The 16354-nt window shown below is 40.8% G+C and overlaps 2 protein-coding genes across 2 annotated transcripts; both read left to right on the forward strand.

The window, feature by feature from the left end:
* Positions 1-274: 274 nt before the first annotated feature.
* Positions 275-10496, forward strand: rpgrip1 (RPGR interacting protein 1). The gene is made up of 30 exons (XM_032582157.1): positions 275-420; positions 892-945; positions 1017-1137; positions 1411-1616; positions 1978-2080; positions 2164-2304; positions 2439-2544; positions 2646-2669; positions 2753-2899; positions 2964-3037; positions 3680-3915; positions 3998-4104; positions 4197-4247; positions 4331-4510; positions 4584-4701; positions 4880-5043; positions 5121-5466; positions 5549-5709; positions 6128-6360; positions 6428-6543; positions 6611-6825; positions 6905-6961; positions 7446-7612; positions 7876-7954; positions 8096-8165; positions 8291-8376; positions 9112-9301; positions 9380-9464; positions 9879-10006; positions 10219-10496. The coding sequence occupies exons 1-30, from the start codon at positions 333-335 to the stop codon at positions 10446-10448; spliced, it is 4083 nt and encodes a 1360-aa protein (XP_032438048.1). The 5' UTR covers positions 275-332; the 3' UTR covers positions 10449-10496.
* Positions 10497-10955: 459 nt separating this feature from the next.
* Positions 10956-13528, forward strand: fam113 (family with sequence similarity 113). The gene is made up of 7 exons (XM_032582159.1): positions 10956-11501; positions 11569-11641; positions 11731-11810; positions 11974-12206; positions 12662-12812; positions 13128-13362; positions 13444-13528. The coding sequence occupies exons 1-7, from the start codon at positions 11499-11501 to the stop codon at positions 13500-13502; spliced, it is 834 nt and encodes a 277-aa protein (XP_032438050.1). The 5' UTR covers positions 10956-11498; the 3' UTR covers positions 13503-13528.
* Positions 13529-16354: the final 2826 nt, after the last annotated feature.

The following is a 16354-nucleotide window of genomic DNA, read 5'->3' on the forward strand; positions in this document are numbered from 1 at the left end:
TCTCATTAGGAGACACTCGGATGAGCGAAAGATGCGGGTAAGTCGAACGTATTTTCTCAAATACTTTGACTATAGAGCTTCATTAAAGACTATATCATATCGCGATGTTTTGTATTTGGTTTGTTTCACCAGCTGTGATTCATTTAGAATTTACAAAGCACAAATCATTTTGACACTATTTTCACTCCATATTCAATTGATTCCTTTTGTCAGCTTTTATGGCACGTTTCATCAATGGAAGGAAGGGTTCATAATTAATTTCCCAGAAGTCTTTTCGCAGATGAAGCGATGTGAGCTCTCTGATTGGCTGAGGCTGAAGTAGGAAAGGCGTGATGTCGCTGGAGGTGGACGAGACGGCCGGGGACCTTCCGGTGAGGGACGTGGGGCTGATGAGAGGCGGGCTGATGCCCACCGTCCCGGGTGTGTGTTCACACAACAACACGGAACTGTTTTTATTGTTTTATTGCCGCAAAAGGACAGCGTTTATGCCAGCAAAAATGCATAATACTTCCCTAAAATGAATCACCCTTACATTCAAATTAAACTTTAGTTTTACTGTAATTTACTGCGCCACAGATAAAGGTGTGATAAAGTAGCATCTTTATCACACCTTTATCTGTGTGATAAAGGTAAACGTAAACCAACGTAAACGTGATTGGTTTACGTTTTCTGCAGAAACGTAAACCAATCTTTCGCAACTTTGCGTTGCAGTTAATCCTTGCATAAAAAGCTTTCAAGTTGCTCTTTTCATAAAAGAACAGATATTTTTCAGGAATGTGTGTGTTAAAGGAGCTTCTAGTTAAGATTTTAGAAAGTTGAAACATGCAAAATTAATTTTCTGTGAATGCACTGTGAGGCTCTTTTGGTTGTCATTTTTTGCTGTTTTCCCAGATACTCTGCGGGATGTCAAGCCGTGGAAGAAGCATCATTCTGCAAAGATGAAAGGTGGATTAACTTTCACAAACATCACCTTGCACATTTTGACTCAAATGATCATGACTCTGCTTTGTATCCAGCGGACCCTCAGCGGCTGTTTCGGTTTCCCAGAGATCATCTGGAGAACCTGTGTCTCCGGCTGCAGGAGGAGAACAGTGTGCTCAGGCAACACACACGGACACAGGAGCAGAGGCTCCGCAGGTAACACCAGCAGAGACGGGACTCTTAGCACTGCTGGAACCACAAGTCTCTAATTTAAAAAAAAAACGTTGTACCAAAATAACTACCCTAGAGTAGTTTACTTTGGATGTTATATTATAAAGGCAGGCTATAATCATGACTATAGATGTCAAATATTAATTTACCATGTGAAATATTGCTGACAGTATTCATGGAGAATTATTGATTTTATTAGCCCGCCCTGTATTTAAGATTAACCCTAAATCCTCCTTCCATCCTCTTGTTTTACCCCAGAATGTCCACGAAGCTGATGCGACTTCGTCAGGCCCGTCCTGGCTCCGGTCCTGTCAAAGAGAGGGACATGGAGGATACGATCCAGGAGCTGGAGGCCCGGGTGGCGGTGCTGGAGAGCCAGAAGGAGGTGCTGCAGAATAAACTCAGCATAGCCAAGCAGCACATCCTGGACCTGGGGGCTCGCACGCCTTACAGGTACAACAAAGGTGAGGGTTATGCACAGAAAAGAGCCATGTCTTAAATGTCTGACGCCACTGTTGGCATCATTATTCAAAGTCATAGCTTTACCACATTATTAATTCATTTATAAATGTCACAATTTAAAACTAAATATTTAGCGTGCTATCTAAAGCTAAATATTTAGTTTGAAGCTAAAACTAGCTTCAAGCATTAAGTTTGTATATATACTGTATGACCTTTAAATAACATAAATTAATGCTATTCATTTTTAAAAGTGCACATTTAAAAATGACACTCTATATACAGTAAATCTCAATGGCTTTCATACATATGAGTGGATGTGAACCCTCCAGGATTGTATGATGTTCTTCCCCTTCATGTGTTCAGGTAAAAACCTGGATGGAGAGGCTGGAGTCCGGAGGGCGGCCCGGACTGCTCCTGCACGATACGGCCTCACGCTGGAGGAAACCAGAGCAGAAATGGAAAGATTGTACAAAAAACCCCTCCTTTTTCTCTTTCTATCATCAATGTCCTTCTGCTTATAATTCAACATAAAAATCCATCATCATCCAGCAGGTCCAGTATGACCGATCAGGTGAGGATGGCAGAACTGGAGGTGACAGCTCAGGCTCTCCGAGAAAGTCTGAGAGACAGGGACAGAGAGGTGGAGGGGACGGTCAGAGAGCTGAGGAAGCAGCAGGCCGACAGACACAGGTAGATGTACATACATAAAGACGCAGCTGGCGAATCACGTTGCATCTTCTAATTGAAAAAAGACTGATACCCAAGCGTGTTTTAATCACAAAAGTGCATTTACTTTGAAGTAAAACATATTTTACTTGTGCCAGAATCACAATCAGAGAGAATGTGGATCTGATCCGTCTGCAAAAGCAGCTCTCTGAGAAGAGCACAGCCCTGAGGGTCAGCCAGGAGAAGTTTGCTGACCTGCAGGAGGTGAGACCCTGTTCCTGTCTTCTGTTAATTCTGCACATCATCAGTCTTCCTTATTAGCGCTCTAATCCTCTCACCGACCTCCTCCATGTGTTTAACTATAGGCGTACGAGAATCAGCTGGAAGAGGTAAAGGCCTCAGAATAAACAGATAAAGTCTGATGAATAATCCAGTGAATAATGGATAATCCTGCTTCCTGTGTTCGCTGCAGAGTCAGAGGGCGCTGAGGGAAAGTCAGGGAGCTCTGCTGGAGAAGGTGGAGGAGCTGACCGACCAACTGAAGCAGGAGAGACAGAGAGCTCTGACCCAGGAGGGGCAGCTCACCACCATGACCCTGTCTCTGCAGACTCTGGACAAGGTATCACATCTGTGTGCAGCTGGATCATGTCAGGTAGGAACTCATTTGGCTTATTCTCCATCAGCTCCAAGAGAGAATCTCAGACCTGGAGGGAGAGAGGGATCTGATCAAAGACAGCTACGATACTCTACTGAAGAGGTAGGGTTTTAAAAATATGACTTTTTGGAACATTTTTTCTAGTATTTACAAAAAACTAATGAGCTCTTAGAGACTATGATAGGGATATGACAGATTAAAAGTTTATTTTATGTGTTACCTTACATTGTTCACTGTACTTTGCTTTGTAAAAGTATTACTTTTCACATTTTTCATGTTACAACAATAATCCTTTGTATATTCTGGACTTTATAGAGCAGCATGAAGTAATGTGATGTCACAGCATATTTCCGTATGAGAATGGTTCAGTCAAAGTCGACACTTTAATTTACAGTCTACATCAATACTTCAATATCATTATTCACATATGGTAAGGACGTACTGCTGTGTTATTGCAACAAAAGACAGAATGTAAATGTATTTTAAAAGAATTCATAAATGTTATTTGCAGAAAAGAAAATTGAAAAATAATTTTCATCCACTTTGCCTCCTCAAAAATGCAATAAAAAAAACTATGAATGCTTTTGCAAGACATTGAAAACTCAGATTAATAGACTTTATTTAAAAGTCAGTACATGTAACGTCTGAAAAAAATGCCTTTTTGTAAATATTCTTTTTTTGTGAATTTTAGGTTCAAATTCTATTTATTTTGGTGATTTTTTTTGTTGTGTGTGTGTTGGTCAGCACTTTGACTGCCCAGAACCCACGTGAGAACCCTGCTGAGACACAGAGGGAGGTGGAGGAGAAGGTGGAGCAGAAGGTGGAGCAGCTGGCGGAGAACATCTACAGACCGGATCTCCACCACAGACTGGAGGAGATGCTGCAGGAAGAGAGGGAGGGGAGGATCAGGCTGGAGCTGGAAAAGGAGAAACTCAGACAAGAGAAAGAGATGCTGGAGGAGCAGAGGAGGCAGGAAGAAGGTGACACTGAAAGCTCATCTAGTTTTCCATTACATAAAATGTCTGACATTGCAAAATTAAAATTTAATTTAATTACATTTAGGGCTGTCTGTGCTGATGAGGGAGAAGAAAGAGCAACTGGAGAAAGAGGTTGACCGGTACAGAGAAAAGGTTTCTGCTCTTCAGGACAGGCTGGACTCCGTCACTAAGGTCAGAAATGAACAGACAATCCACAAATTTCTTCCTTTCTCTGAGTTTTCCTCCTGTAGTTTAATCTGTCACACATTTCCTCTCCTATCCAGGGGTTTGACATGAGCGTTGAGGAGCTCAGTGAAACTCTTTTGCAGATCAAGGTTTGTTGTACTTTCTCCAGATACATAATGAAATCTAGCTCTTAAAATCTGGTAACAGGTTGTTTTTTACCCCCCAACTGCAGGCCTTCAGGATGCAGCAGGAGAGCAGGGAGGCTCTGGGCTTCCTCGTGCCTGACGGCGGCGTGGACAATTCGTCCCGTGAGCTGGTCAACATCCAGGCGTCGCATGCAGAGACGGTGCTGGAGCTGCAGAAAACCAGAAACCTGCTTCTGCTGGAGCACAAGATCACCAAAGACCTGCAGGTACATGCACACTGTTAAATGCGCACACACACAAAAGCGACTGAAAAATTTATAAATATATTTCCTCTCCAAGGAAGAGTTAAATATGATCAACCAGAAGGTGGAGAGAGAGAGGGAGGAGGCCAGGAGGAGGACGGTGGAGAAAGACAAACTTCTGTCAAAAAGAGTTCTGCAGATCAACACGCTACAAGGTAGGACAGCGTTCACAGAAAACATAATCTCAATCCACCTTAAGCTTTTATAAAAAAACTATTGTGAATTTTACTGAACATTTGCTCCTCTGGTGTTACTAAAACAAAATAAATGCATAGAGATATGTTCAAAATGCACTGTTTTAAAATGTTTTTCTGGTTCCATGTGAATCTAAAGCCCAGTTGAAAGAGCTGGCCTACAGCCCCAGGAACTACAAGCGGACTATACCGGTACAGTACACCTGGCCGGCTGGAGATCAGGAGGTGGTTCAGCCCATAGAGGACGATCTCTGTTTCTCTCAGCTGAAATCTGGGGAGTCACTGTTGGAGATCCACCTTAAGGTAAAATCCTATGTGATCCTCTGAGCATTTTCTCAAAAAACATCATCCTACACTGACGGTTGCTTTTGCCCCACCAGACGGCCACCTTCACCCCGGCGGGGCTCCGCACCCTGAGCAGCCTCCACCCGGGGGCAGGCCAGCATGAAGACATTGTGACCTTCTGCACCTACTGCCTGCTGGACTTCGAGATGCACTCCACCCCACTGGTGTCAGGGAGCCAGCCGAACTACGGCTTCACGTCCCGGTACGCACTGACGGTCCGGGATCTGGGTCGGCTGGAAGGTCAGGGGTCGAGAGTGCAGCTGGAGCTCCACCAGGCGCTGGGAGGGGTCCGGTTTGTCACCCACGGTAGCGGCCACATGTCACTCATGGGCGCCACGGAGAGGAGAGGAGAACGAATCTCTGGCAGCGCCAGCATCGCGGGTGGGTAACGATTTAGCAGCTGATGTTCTCTTCCCATCTCCTTTTATCTTCTGACTCTTAAACCTGTTTTTTTTTTTTTAAGGAAATGAGGGTGAAATAATCGGTGTTGTGGATTTCTGGGTGCGCCTTTTCCCTCCTGCTGAACCCGTCCACACTGGGACGGAGATCGGAGCGGAAAGGAGGACAGTGACACACAGGAGTCCGGGTCAGATCCCACTAGGCTGGCAAGATGGCAGCCAAGAGGTGAAATCAGGCATCTGACGTAACTTTAAAAGAGATGCTCTTATTTGCAGAGTTGTTTCAGCAGCATAAACAGCCTATTTAAAGTCACTTTGCAGCATCTCAACTGGACTTTGACTAGGCCACTTCAAAATCTTCTGCTATTTTTTTTTGGTTGTTTTCTTAGCCCTTCAGAGATCAACTTGGTGGTTCACTGTCTTGTTATGAATCACCAACTCTGACCTTAACTGAGACTGCCACTCTTTCCTTAATAAATAAAACATATTATTTGAAAGCTGTATTTTGTATTCTTATATAGGTTATGTCTGTCTACAATTAAAATTCCTTTGAAATTGAAAACATAAAGTGTTTAAGTGAGGATTTTTAGGCCTTTTGCTCCTGAACTCTGATGATTTTTATTCCTTGATGTCTTCCACACCAGGAGCTACATGACTATGGCGGTGGGATCCCCAATGAGCTGGTGGTGATGCTGGAACGCTGCGTCGGCCTCAACGCCCGCTGGCCGGGGCTCCTACCAGACGCCTACCTGACGTACCGGCTGTACGACCTGCCGCCTCACGTCTCTCAAACGGTTCAGTGCGCTGTCGATCCGGTGTTCAACGACGTCACCAGCTTCCCTCTGGCAGTAACAACTGATGTACTGCACTACCTCAGGTACGCTGGCTCTGAATCAGTAAAATGGTTCAGTTCTTTGAGAAAATAGCCGGTTTCTGTTTGCCAGGTCCAGCAGTTTGTGGGTGTATGTGTTTGATGACAGCGATGAGCAGATACCGCCAGCCTACCTGGCCAAGACGCCGATCCCACTGAGAGCTCTGGCGACAGGCAGAGAGATCAGAGGTGAGGCTGTGGGAAAATTAAAAGTATATATATATATGTATCCTATGTTTATCCCGTGTTTTCTCAGGTGATTATGTTCTAAGAGATCCCGCTGGTGGACCTCGGGGAATGGTCAGAGTCATGCTGAAGTGGAAGTATCCATTCCAGCCGCCGTTGGACGGCCTTCGGGGTAGATGGGGGAGGGAAGTGGACGATCCTCAAAGGGCGATGAGAAGCAGTCAGAGGGAAAAGAGGAGGAGCGAGGAAACATCACAGAGGCCAACGGCCAAGCAGAGAGTGAAGGTGATGTGATTTCTCTGATTGGGTCAAAACTAATTCAAATGTTGAAGATCAAGCTGAACTTGTTTCTCTGTTTTTACAGACTCAGGATCTGAAGCCCAAAGAAACTAAAGCTGTGCAGAAAGAGGCAAAAGCTTGGGTAAGAAATCCAGCTGATTTAAAGTCCCGGTAAAGAGAAAGTATTTTATCTACCTTAGGTATGATTGAATAAAAAATATCTGTTGTTATTGGTTCCAAAATTATTTACATCTCACATAAAGTGTTAAAAAACACACAGCATATTGTCACCTTCCTACAATAACGGCGTAAGTCATTTTGCTAATCTGAATTTTGGCCAAAAAAAATCACCAACATTCGATTGACAGGGCCTGGCTGCTATTTCCCTCCTAAATTTCATGGAAACGTCTAAAGAATAAATAGTTTTTGACACAGATTTACCATTGAGGCTTTGTTTTTAACCAGTCAATATGCCAGACATCTGCTCTCTGTTTCTGCACACAAGAGGTGGATATAAAACATAACTAAAATGTAGCAAAGACAACACTTTTTTGTTTTGCTTAAACAAATTACTTGTTTTACTTTACATGAATATATGCCTATTCGAGATATTTTCCTACTTACAGCCCCAGCCTCCACCTGTCAAACAGAAACCATCACAGGATCTGCGATCAGAGCGAGTCGTGTCTGTGAAACCGCCATCAGCAGGCCGTAACAGACCCACCAAGAGGTCCGCTGAAGCGAGGTCGCCTCACTTAACCCCTGAACCAAGACTGACGACTCCGTCCTACAGGTAAGAGAAACATTTACTGTGTAAAAAAACACTTCTACTTATTCTACAGACTCCTCTACAATTCACATAGATATGCAGGGATAAAAATGCCTCCCAGAACTAACTGCTACAAAACTGTTAACAGGTCTGTATAAATGCAAATTAGTAAAAAAAAAACAACAAAAACATTAATTGTTGCTGCTCTATGTGTGCAACATTGTTTTTTTTTACTTATAATGAGATAAAACACTGAAAGATGATGATTAAACGTATTTCCGTTTAAGATCTCCAGCTGGGTCTTCCTCCAGACGATCAGTTGCAACTCCATCGAGGGGAAGCTCTGCTACTGATGTAGGGATCCAGGTTAGCTCACTCACGCTCTGAAAACAACATGCCGATCTGTTCTTTCCATACTAAATTAGAAAGTCAGTGTAACCTACAAATAAATGGCACAAATTGTGAATATCCTGGATCATAGGCTTAAGTTTCAGCTTTTTGTTCCAGGATCTTCCCTCTGTGAGTCAAGTGTCTGAGTTTGAAGAAGAAGAGGAGGAAGAAGAGAAGAGTCCCAGCGGTAATTCAGTTTTTACTTTATATCATTTAAAGATTTATTTGACCATTTTATTAAATATGGGGGAAAAAAATTCAGCTTTTTCCGACTATCTTGAACTTTTATATCTTTGTCTTTTTCTCCTACAGAGGCCAGTGACGGCCCTGAATCCCCAGAATCCACTTCTTCACAGAGCGACATAATAATCATACCACCACAACGAAAAATGAAGACGGTACGGAATAAATGGGACTGGAAAACAAACAAATTGTTGGAACAGGGTTGAAACTGTGATAAGAACTGTGCAAAACTGTTAAGTCAATCAGTAATTCTTCTTATTGTATTTCTGAAGAGCCAGAGTTTCTGGAAATATTTTAAAAGGGGTCTTTATGAATATTTACATGGGATTTCTGACGGTCTGTCCCTGTTTTTGTGCTGGAGTGATTTTTACTATAATCGAATCTGAAAAATACCAAAGAGAACAATTTGATACTTGGAAAATAAAATTTTAGCTCGACTGAGGGGACACTCAAAGAGTTATTAGCTACATCTTTGAAGTCCTGTCAGATATTTGCTGAATTTTATTTTGAATTTCTAAAAATACTAGCAAAAAATAAAACACTGACGCCATTTATTGTATTCTGTATTTCAAAATATTCAATGTTTAGACTCTTCAGACTTCAACTGACCTCTTTGTCTATCTTTCTTTATTTCTCATAAGTTGCTACATAAAAATAGGGTTTTCTTGCAGAATTGGCTTCGTTGGGAAGTGAGTGTGCATTTATTTGCGTTTTGTGCACCACCGGTTATGTCAAGATATGATTTATGGATATTGCAACTCGTACTTGGCTCTAAAAACGATTGTTTAAAACCACTTCACAAGATTACAAGAAAGTCTGGCTTCTTAACGTTAGCATTTAGAGAAATAATAGATGGGATTTAAAGATTTAAAGATGCTGCTGTTTTCCAGGGAGACAAGCTAAGAGTCGAGATCCTGTCCCTGACGTTTGAACCGTCGTCTCGCGTGGCGCTCGACCGCTCCGTGCAGCGCGTTTACGTGGAATACCGGCTCCTGGGCGTTGCCATGGAGACGACGGAAACACCCATGTCCCTCCGTAAACCTGTGAAAGGAGAGGAGATTCACTACAACTTCACACGAGGTGCCTGAAGTTTGGTGTTTCTGTGTGTAAAATGTATTGAGGACAGAGATCACGCTGACTGGTTTTTGTCTCTCCCAGTGATTTATGTGGACGGCTCCCAGTCAGCTCCGCTCAGGCAGTATCTTTACACAATGCTGGAGGGGACAGACCCCAACCAGGGCAGGTGAGCGACCCAACCTAGCGACTTGCATCAGTTAATGAAAGTCATGTTATGTATAGGTTTTTTTTTTTGTAACTCTTCTTTTTTGAGATTAATTGCTTATGCACCAAACAACTACAGTAACTCTGATGATACAAATGTGAATTTACTGAGGAGTTTCTCTAATCCAAACATCCAGGTGTAATTATACTCTTTGACATTGTGTGCACCAACATCTTCTTACCAGAACAGTGGTCCTTTTAATTAGTTGGTTTCATGACAAGAAACTCTCTGGAGCATAACCCGTTCATTTTTAAATGGACCATGTTCAAAAACCATTGCAGAACATTAATGTTAGTTTACTTTATCTGTTTAAAAAATTTTTTTGGTGTGATTTTGATCGTTGTCCTATTGAACAACGTTCGTTTGTAACGGCAGGTTAAAGTTCACAGTGGTCAGTGAGCCGATGGACGATGAAGAGGAGTGTGTGGATGTTGGACATGCTTTCCTGGACCTACAGGAACTGCTGCTCACAGGAAACGATGTGATTGAACAGCAGATTGACAGTAAGTGTTGTAACTCTAAGTTAAATGTTACTGTATTAAAGTTTCACCTTTCTGTTAACTTTGTATGGTCCTACTGAGAGATAAGGCAAATGTTAATGCAAAAACTTGCATTAGGAAACAAAAAAAAATCCTACTTTAGGTAGAGGTGTTCTACATTTTCTAAATAACATAACACCTTCAATATTTCTAATTTTTCTTTCACCTTTCTGCAGTTTTGAGTGTGGATGAAGACAGGGAGGTCATAGGGAATCTAAAAGTGTCCCTGGAGGCGGCAAAAGCACTGAATGGGATATACCAGGAGTTTCACCACAGAGGTAAAAGTAAGACAACAAGCAATGCAGAAGATTATGAAGAAGATGAAGAAGAGGAGGAGGAGGAAAAGAAAGAAGATCAGATTCAAGTAATAGATTACGATGATGAAGATGATAGTGTCTTCCACTGAGGAAAAATATTTGAAACTGTCTATATCACATTTAAAAATATGATAAACAATGAAATAAAAATATTACTTCAAGAAAAAAGGCTGGTTTTCATTTTATTTAAGGCTCTAATTGGTTTTTCTATTTAGTACCTGATGTCATCTTGATGTTTCTTTCACTCATTCTGTCATTGTGTGCACACAGTGGCAAATAAAGATGTCTTATCCTATTTTATGTTATTTAGATTTAAATCTGCCAGGAGTTGAATTCATTTAACTTGACTACACTCAATATTTTACACACTTGATTCTGATCACAACTTAATGCTCTAAAAGAAAGTCATAATTCAACATACACTGATACAAAATACGTCTCCATAATCTATAAAATGTAGATCAGGCGGAGGTAGTCAGGTGCTCCCTGACTTGATGTAAGAAAAACTTTTTGTTTCTAAAAAATAAATCTAATTTAAGTTTCAAATTATAAACCTTATTGTTTGTGTAGATACATTTCAAATAGTTTGAAAATAGAAAAAAAAAACTCTGGTTGTTAGTTGCATTTGTGGACCCACAAAAAAGTGTGAGTGTAATAATTTGACAGCAGAATTTAACTTTTGGAAACCAGTTCATCTCAATACGTGTGACAGAGTTTTGTTAAGTTTATAAATTAGTATTTGACGCATATTTTCGATGAACTATCTCGGATGTAATTTTTGTTTATTTTGAAGTGATGCAGAGGCTCGCTGTATGAGGAGAAATTTCCGACCGTCATTAAAGGCCTCATCCAATCAGCGTCACCTGCGTCTGTAGAACTAACGGCCACCAGGGTCGAACAATTATGCTAACTTTTTAAAAGCTGACTCGGCGATGTGGCTGTTTGGGTGTTTTGCGTTTTAAAAGTGGGCTTAAGCTCCAAAAAATTAGTTTTTCGTGGGTTTAAAGACCTAGAAGGGGAAAAAGTTTGGAAATAAATAGCTTTTTAGTTAACGGCTAACATTCAGAAAGTGTGGTCGGTCGTGAATTTAGGAAAGTGGTAGTTTTAAACCCAACTCAATTTGAAAATATTAAAACACAATGGTAAGTATATTTTTGCATCTTTACGTTTAATATATATATATATATAAAGTAATCTTTTAATTGCCAGAAAGAGACGGTGAACCACCAGCAGGCCCGCCTGCTCCTCCATAACAAGTTCGTCGTGGTGTTGGGAGACTCCAGTGAGCAACTCCTCCCTTCCTTGTTATATCTAAATATATTTTCCCCCCTTGTTTATTTTCCGTAATTTATTAAACGTATTTTCATTTAGTTCAGCGCTCTGTATACAAGGACCTTGTCGTACTGCTACAAAAGGACCGATACCTCACCTTAAGACAACTAAAGAGCAAGGTAAGCAGCATGTGGACATAATTTACAAAAATGGGAGATATTAAATGTGTACATCGCAAGATATTCATCTGCTAATAAATGAAACCTGATATTTCTGTGACGTCTTTTAAGTTGTCAGCTCATTGGCTTTTCTCCTGTTAATTGTGACATTTTGTCCCTGCAGGGTGAGATGAGCTTCGAGCTGGACTGCTTGGTGGAAGGAGGCTGTCTGGACCGAATGAACAATGGGACTGCGTACACAGAGGTCCGTCAGTATCAGTCTGACCACCACCTGATCCGCTTCTACTTCGTGACTCGCATCTTCTCCAGATACATGCAGAGCATCATCGAGGACTTCCGTCAGGGCTTGAAACCAGACGTGGTCATTGTGAACTCTTGCGTTTGGGATATTTCAAGGTGGGTACAAGAAGTACTAATATCATATAAAACACCAAGTTTAAATATTAGTACTAGAGATTCTCTAGTGCAGTAGGCCAAAAAGTTGGGGTCAAGAATATGTCTCATGGTGTAGCATGAGGTCCGAAATGAACCTGAATGCAAAAAAAAAAAGCCAATAAGAAAGCATTTGCATTTTAGGAACGTAAAAGATAAAAGCAAAACTTGATTTAAATAAAAGCAAGGTGATTCCCAGTACATTGGCTGTTGGTGCTGAGTGTTTTCATTGCATCACTTTTTACCTTACTAAGCAAAACTGCTTGTATGCTCAACCAACAGTCAGGGTCAGGTGCAGAGGCATAGAGGAATGCCTCTTGTATATTTGTAATTACCATATTGATTATTATGCTTTTGATCCTAATCTTTGTGTTGTAATTGCTTAGGCCTGTTTTGTTGTTTGCATTATATTTATTTAGATACAATCCCAAATGGGTGGATGACTACAAGGCAAACCTTAAGCGGTTCTTTGGTGAGCTGAAGAGTTTCTTACCAGAGGAAACCTTGGTTGTCTGGAATCTCACCATGCCCTTAGGAGAACGGATCAAAGGTGGCTTTCTGGTGCCTGAAGTGAGTTACTATTAAGTGTAAAAAGACACAAATGTATTTTAATGCTGAATAAAGTGAACAGACTTATGTTTATCTTCTCACTTGGAATGGACATTAAGCTGTAAAATGTTACAGGTTTACCATGCTGATATTATGGCAAAGTGACAGCAGAGATGTATTCTTTTTATGTCCTCATTTAACCAATATAAAATGTATGCAGCAATAACTCCCTCTTTGCAGTGCCATGCAGTCCCCATTGTCCAGCCTGTAAGTTTAGCTTTTTATCTTGATATTTTCTGCTGAAAGGAAAAGTGCATAATTTTTCTCTGACCACAGATTGCGCACAAAGCTCCTCAGCTGCGTTACGACGTGATTGAAGCCAACTTCTATGGTGGGACTCTGGCCGACAACTATGAGATGGATGTGTTGGACCTTCACTTTCAGTTCCGCTTCTCATTACAACATCGAACCAAAGACGGCGTCCACTGGAACGCCATTGCCCACCGCAGGATCACCGCTCTTCTATTACGGCACATTGCACAAGCCTGGGGTGTGATGCTGACTGCTGATGGTGAGAAGAGTGGCTTCACAAACATGCACACATGCATCTTTTATTTAAGAATTAAAACATGTATCTACGTTGTTGTTTCAGAAGTTCCTGATCAGAAGTCAATCTATGACTGTTCTACAAAATTTGCAGGTAAGACATGATGGTGATTCCTGTGGTTTATTCAGATGGAAAAAGAAAGGAAATTAAAGATTTTACAGGTCTGGAAATCAATGGACTATGCAAAGTATGAACAAGTATTTTCAATACCAACTGGTATTGTACAGATTCTCATGCAGGGAGTTCCTGGCTTCCATAGATGATTTTCTTTGTGTTTCTGTAGTATTTTTTGAATTAGCACAGAGGAGATTAGTTCTTCAGAGATGGATGTTAAAGGTTATCCTGGCATTTCCAAAAGAAAACTCTAAACTGCATACTTTAGAAAAGTTGAAGTGCACCTGCTGGAAGATGACATCTATCTTTAATGACCATATTTCTGTTTCTTTGATGCTAAAACAAGAGAGAATCTTTAAATGAAGCTTCTGCACTTCCTTGTTCCACCTCAAGTAATTTTCTTTTATCTCTTTGTTTCACCCCTCTTTCCTGTCCAAACGGTTACCAAACCTCTGCTGCAACTTCAGACAGCTTTAGAGAGGAGTTCACCTCTGATTCTTTGTCTGGTGCCTTCTTGAGCTTTGAAGATAAGAGAGAGCCAGTGCCACATCGGCACGAAAATGCAGAGAACTTCCGACCCGCCGTCCAGCCGCAGCGGCCCCGGCTACGCCGCAGACCTCAGCAGAAATATTATGTACCGCCCAGACATGGTAAGTGTACGCACTGCTTAAGACTTGGTATTTAAAACCTCATCGTGTTTCTAGGTGAAGGTACCATTTACCATCTTTACGAGATGCCTGCATTGCCCATCCAGTACACTCGTGCAAATAATACGTTCTCCAATAATACGTTGTGTAATAAAATAGATGGAAGGAAAATGTTCAACTCATGAAGAAAGGGAAGTCATGACACAATCACCCAACAGAATAATTTAATTCACAAACATCAACTAATGGTTGGCAAATCCAGACCTGGAATTAGCATTACAAGTTATTGAACAAAATAAGGCTATGGTCACAGCCTGATGTGTCATTTTGTTTTCATTAGGTGTGATATTTGCATGTATTGGTAAGATGGGTTGTTAACTGACACCTGGTGTATTTTGAGTTGCACCGTTAGAAATATTAACTTTAACATGTTGTGTTCAGTAGATGCAGACTTTAAAAAAAAAAAAAATCATCTGTACCAAAACTAGTGCAAAATCAATCGCATAAATGTAACGGTTTAAAAAATATTGGGTCTAAAATTCAGTCTGAACATCTTACAGGTGTTGACAACGTGCCTCCCTCCTCCCACTTTGAGCCCTATGAAGATTACCACCAGCCCCCCAATCATCAGTTTGTGATGAGGAACCGTCACAGCAGACGTCACTATGCCCCCTACACCCATCACAAACCAGATCACCCTCCCGCTCATGGATATCATTACTGAAATGGAGCTGTTCAAGTGCCACTCATGTTTAAAGCATCGTTCTCTTCCGTAAAAACAGGCGTTTTGTAATTGTGTACACTGGGTTTTTAGTTTTTTCACTAAGAGCCAAACCTTTTAATATTTGCTTGTAAGTTTTTAGTTTTTGAGCTGTTTTTCCATTAAATATAATTTCAAGACTGTATTGTTAAAGTTTTTTAAGAAATAAACATTTGTCACAATATAATGCTGTTAATTTTGTTCCTGATAAAACCGATACATCTGACTCCTTTGTTGGCCGCCTTGTTCTCACACCCTTTCATCTTTGACCCTAGATTTCCTTTAACGTTGAAATAATGGCTGTTATTGAACCACTTTCTAACTAATTTAGTGATACGGTTGTCAATTTGAAATGGCAAATGGCCTTTTCAAATATGTGTAGGGCTTTGTCAAGTCAGAGGAGTCCAAAGTGCTTCACATTGCCACTGGGCCCTTTAACCACTACCAGCAAAAGAGCAGGTGAATTGTCTTGCCCAAGAATACAATGGCAAAGTGACTTGGATGGATGTAGATTTTAACTGGATACACCTCATTGTTATCTTCAAATGTTAAATATTTTCAGTCTTTCCTTATGGGATGTCATGTCCTTGATGTTAAAGTGCATCAGTTCTTGCAAAACACAATTCTGTCACTCTGGTACTGAAGTTGGGAAGGCTTTTTTTTCTTTTCCTCAAAGTGTGATTATTCTGGTCAAACACCTTAAGTTTCATGACACCACAGAACATATCTGCAAGAATAACAAGATTTATCTGGATGAGCATTTGCAAACTATTTTGGTTTTTAAGGCTGCCTTGGCTACATTTTGGTTTTAGCTTCTTCCTTGCTGAGTGGCTTTTCAGCCCATGTCTACAGAAGTTATGATCATGAGCTCTAATTCTGTTGCTATGTGGTAACTGGGTACATTTTGCAACAAATTATCTGGGTTACAAACCCAGTCTCCATCCTGAGCCTTACTGCTGCACATTCCCGTTTATGCTAGCATATAGTATATGCCACAAGTAGGTTGGAGATGTTTCCTTTAAATGCATCAGGAGCTTGCAAAGGCATGATAGTATTTTTATGAATTATTGAAAGTCAAAATTCAGATCTAATTTACCATCTAATTGCATTTTGATATTTTACTATAACCATTTTCCATGTATTGTGCCGTTATGAAATGACCAATTTGAACCCCTGATCGAACTAGAACTGAATATTATCCTGCTGGTGGCTATAGTAAGACACCTTTATTAAATTGCCACTTTCTGAACTGTCTTGTAGTGGACAGCTACATGGAAAATATGACAAAGATATGAAGGGATAAAATTACCCAATTAGGCAAACCTGCTACCTTGTGTGATTTGTTCCATTACTATTAAAAGCTTGAAAATGTTAGCATGCCATTTAGTCTAAGCTATTACTTTCAACCAGGCAGAAAAACTATTAAAGACTGTAA

Source organism: Xiphophorus hellerii, chromosome 14, assembly GCF_003331165.1.
Source record: "Xiphophorus hellerii strain 12219 chromosome 14, Xiphophorus_hellerii-4.1, whole genome shotgun sequence".
Taxonomy (NCBI): domain Eukaryota; kingdom Metazoa; phylum Chordata; class Actinopteri; order Cyprinodontiformes; family Poeciliidae; genus Xiphophorus; species Xiphophorus hellerii.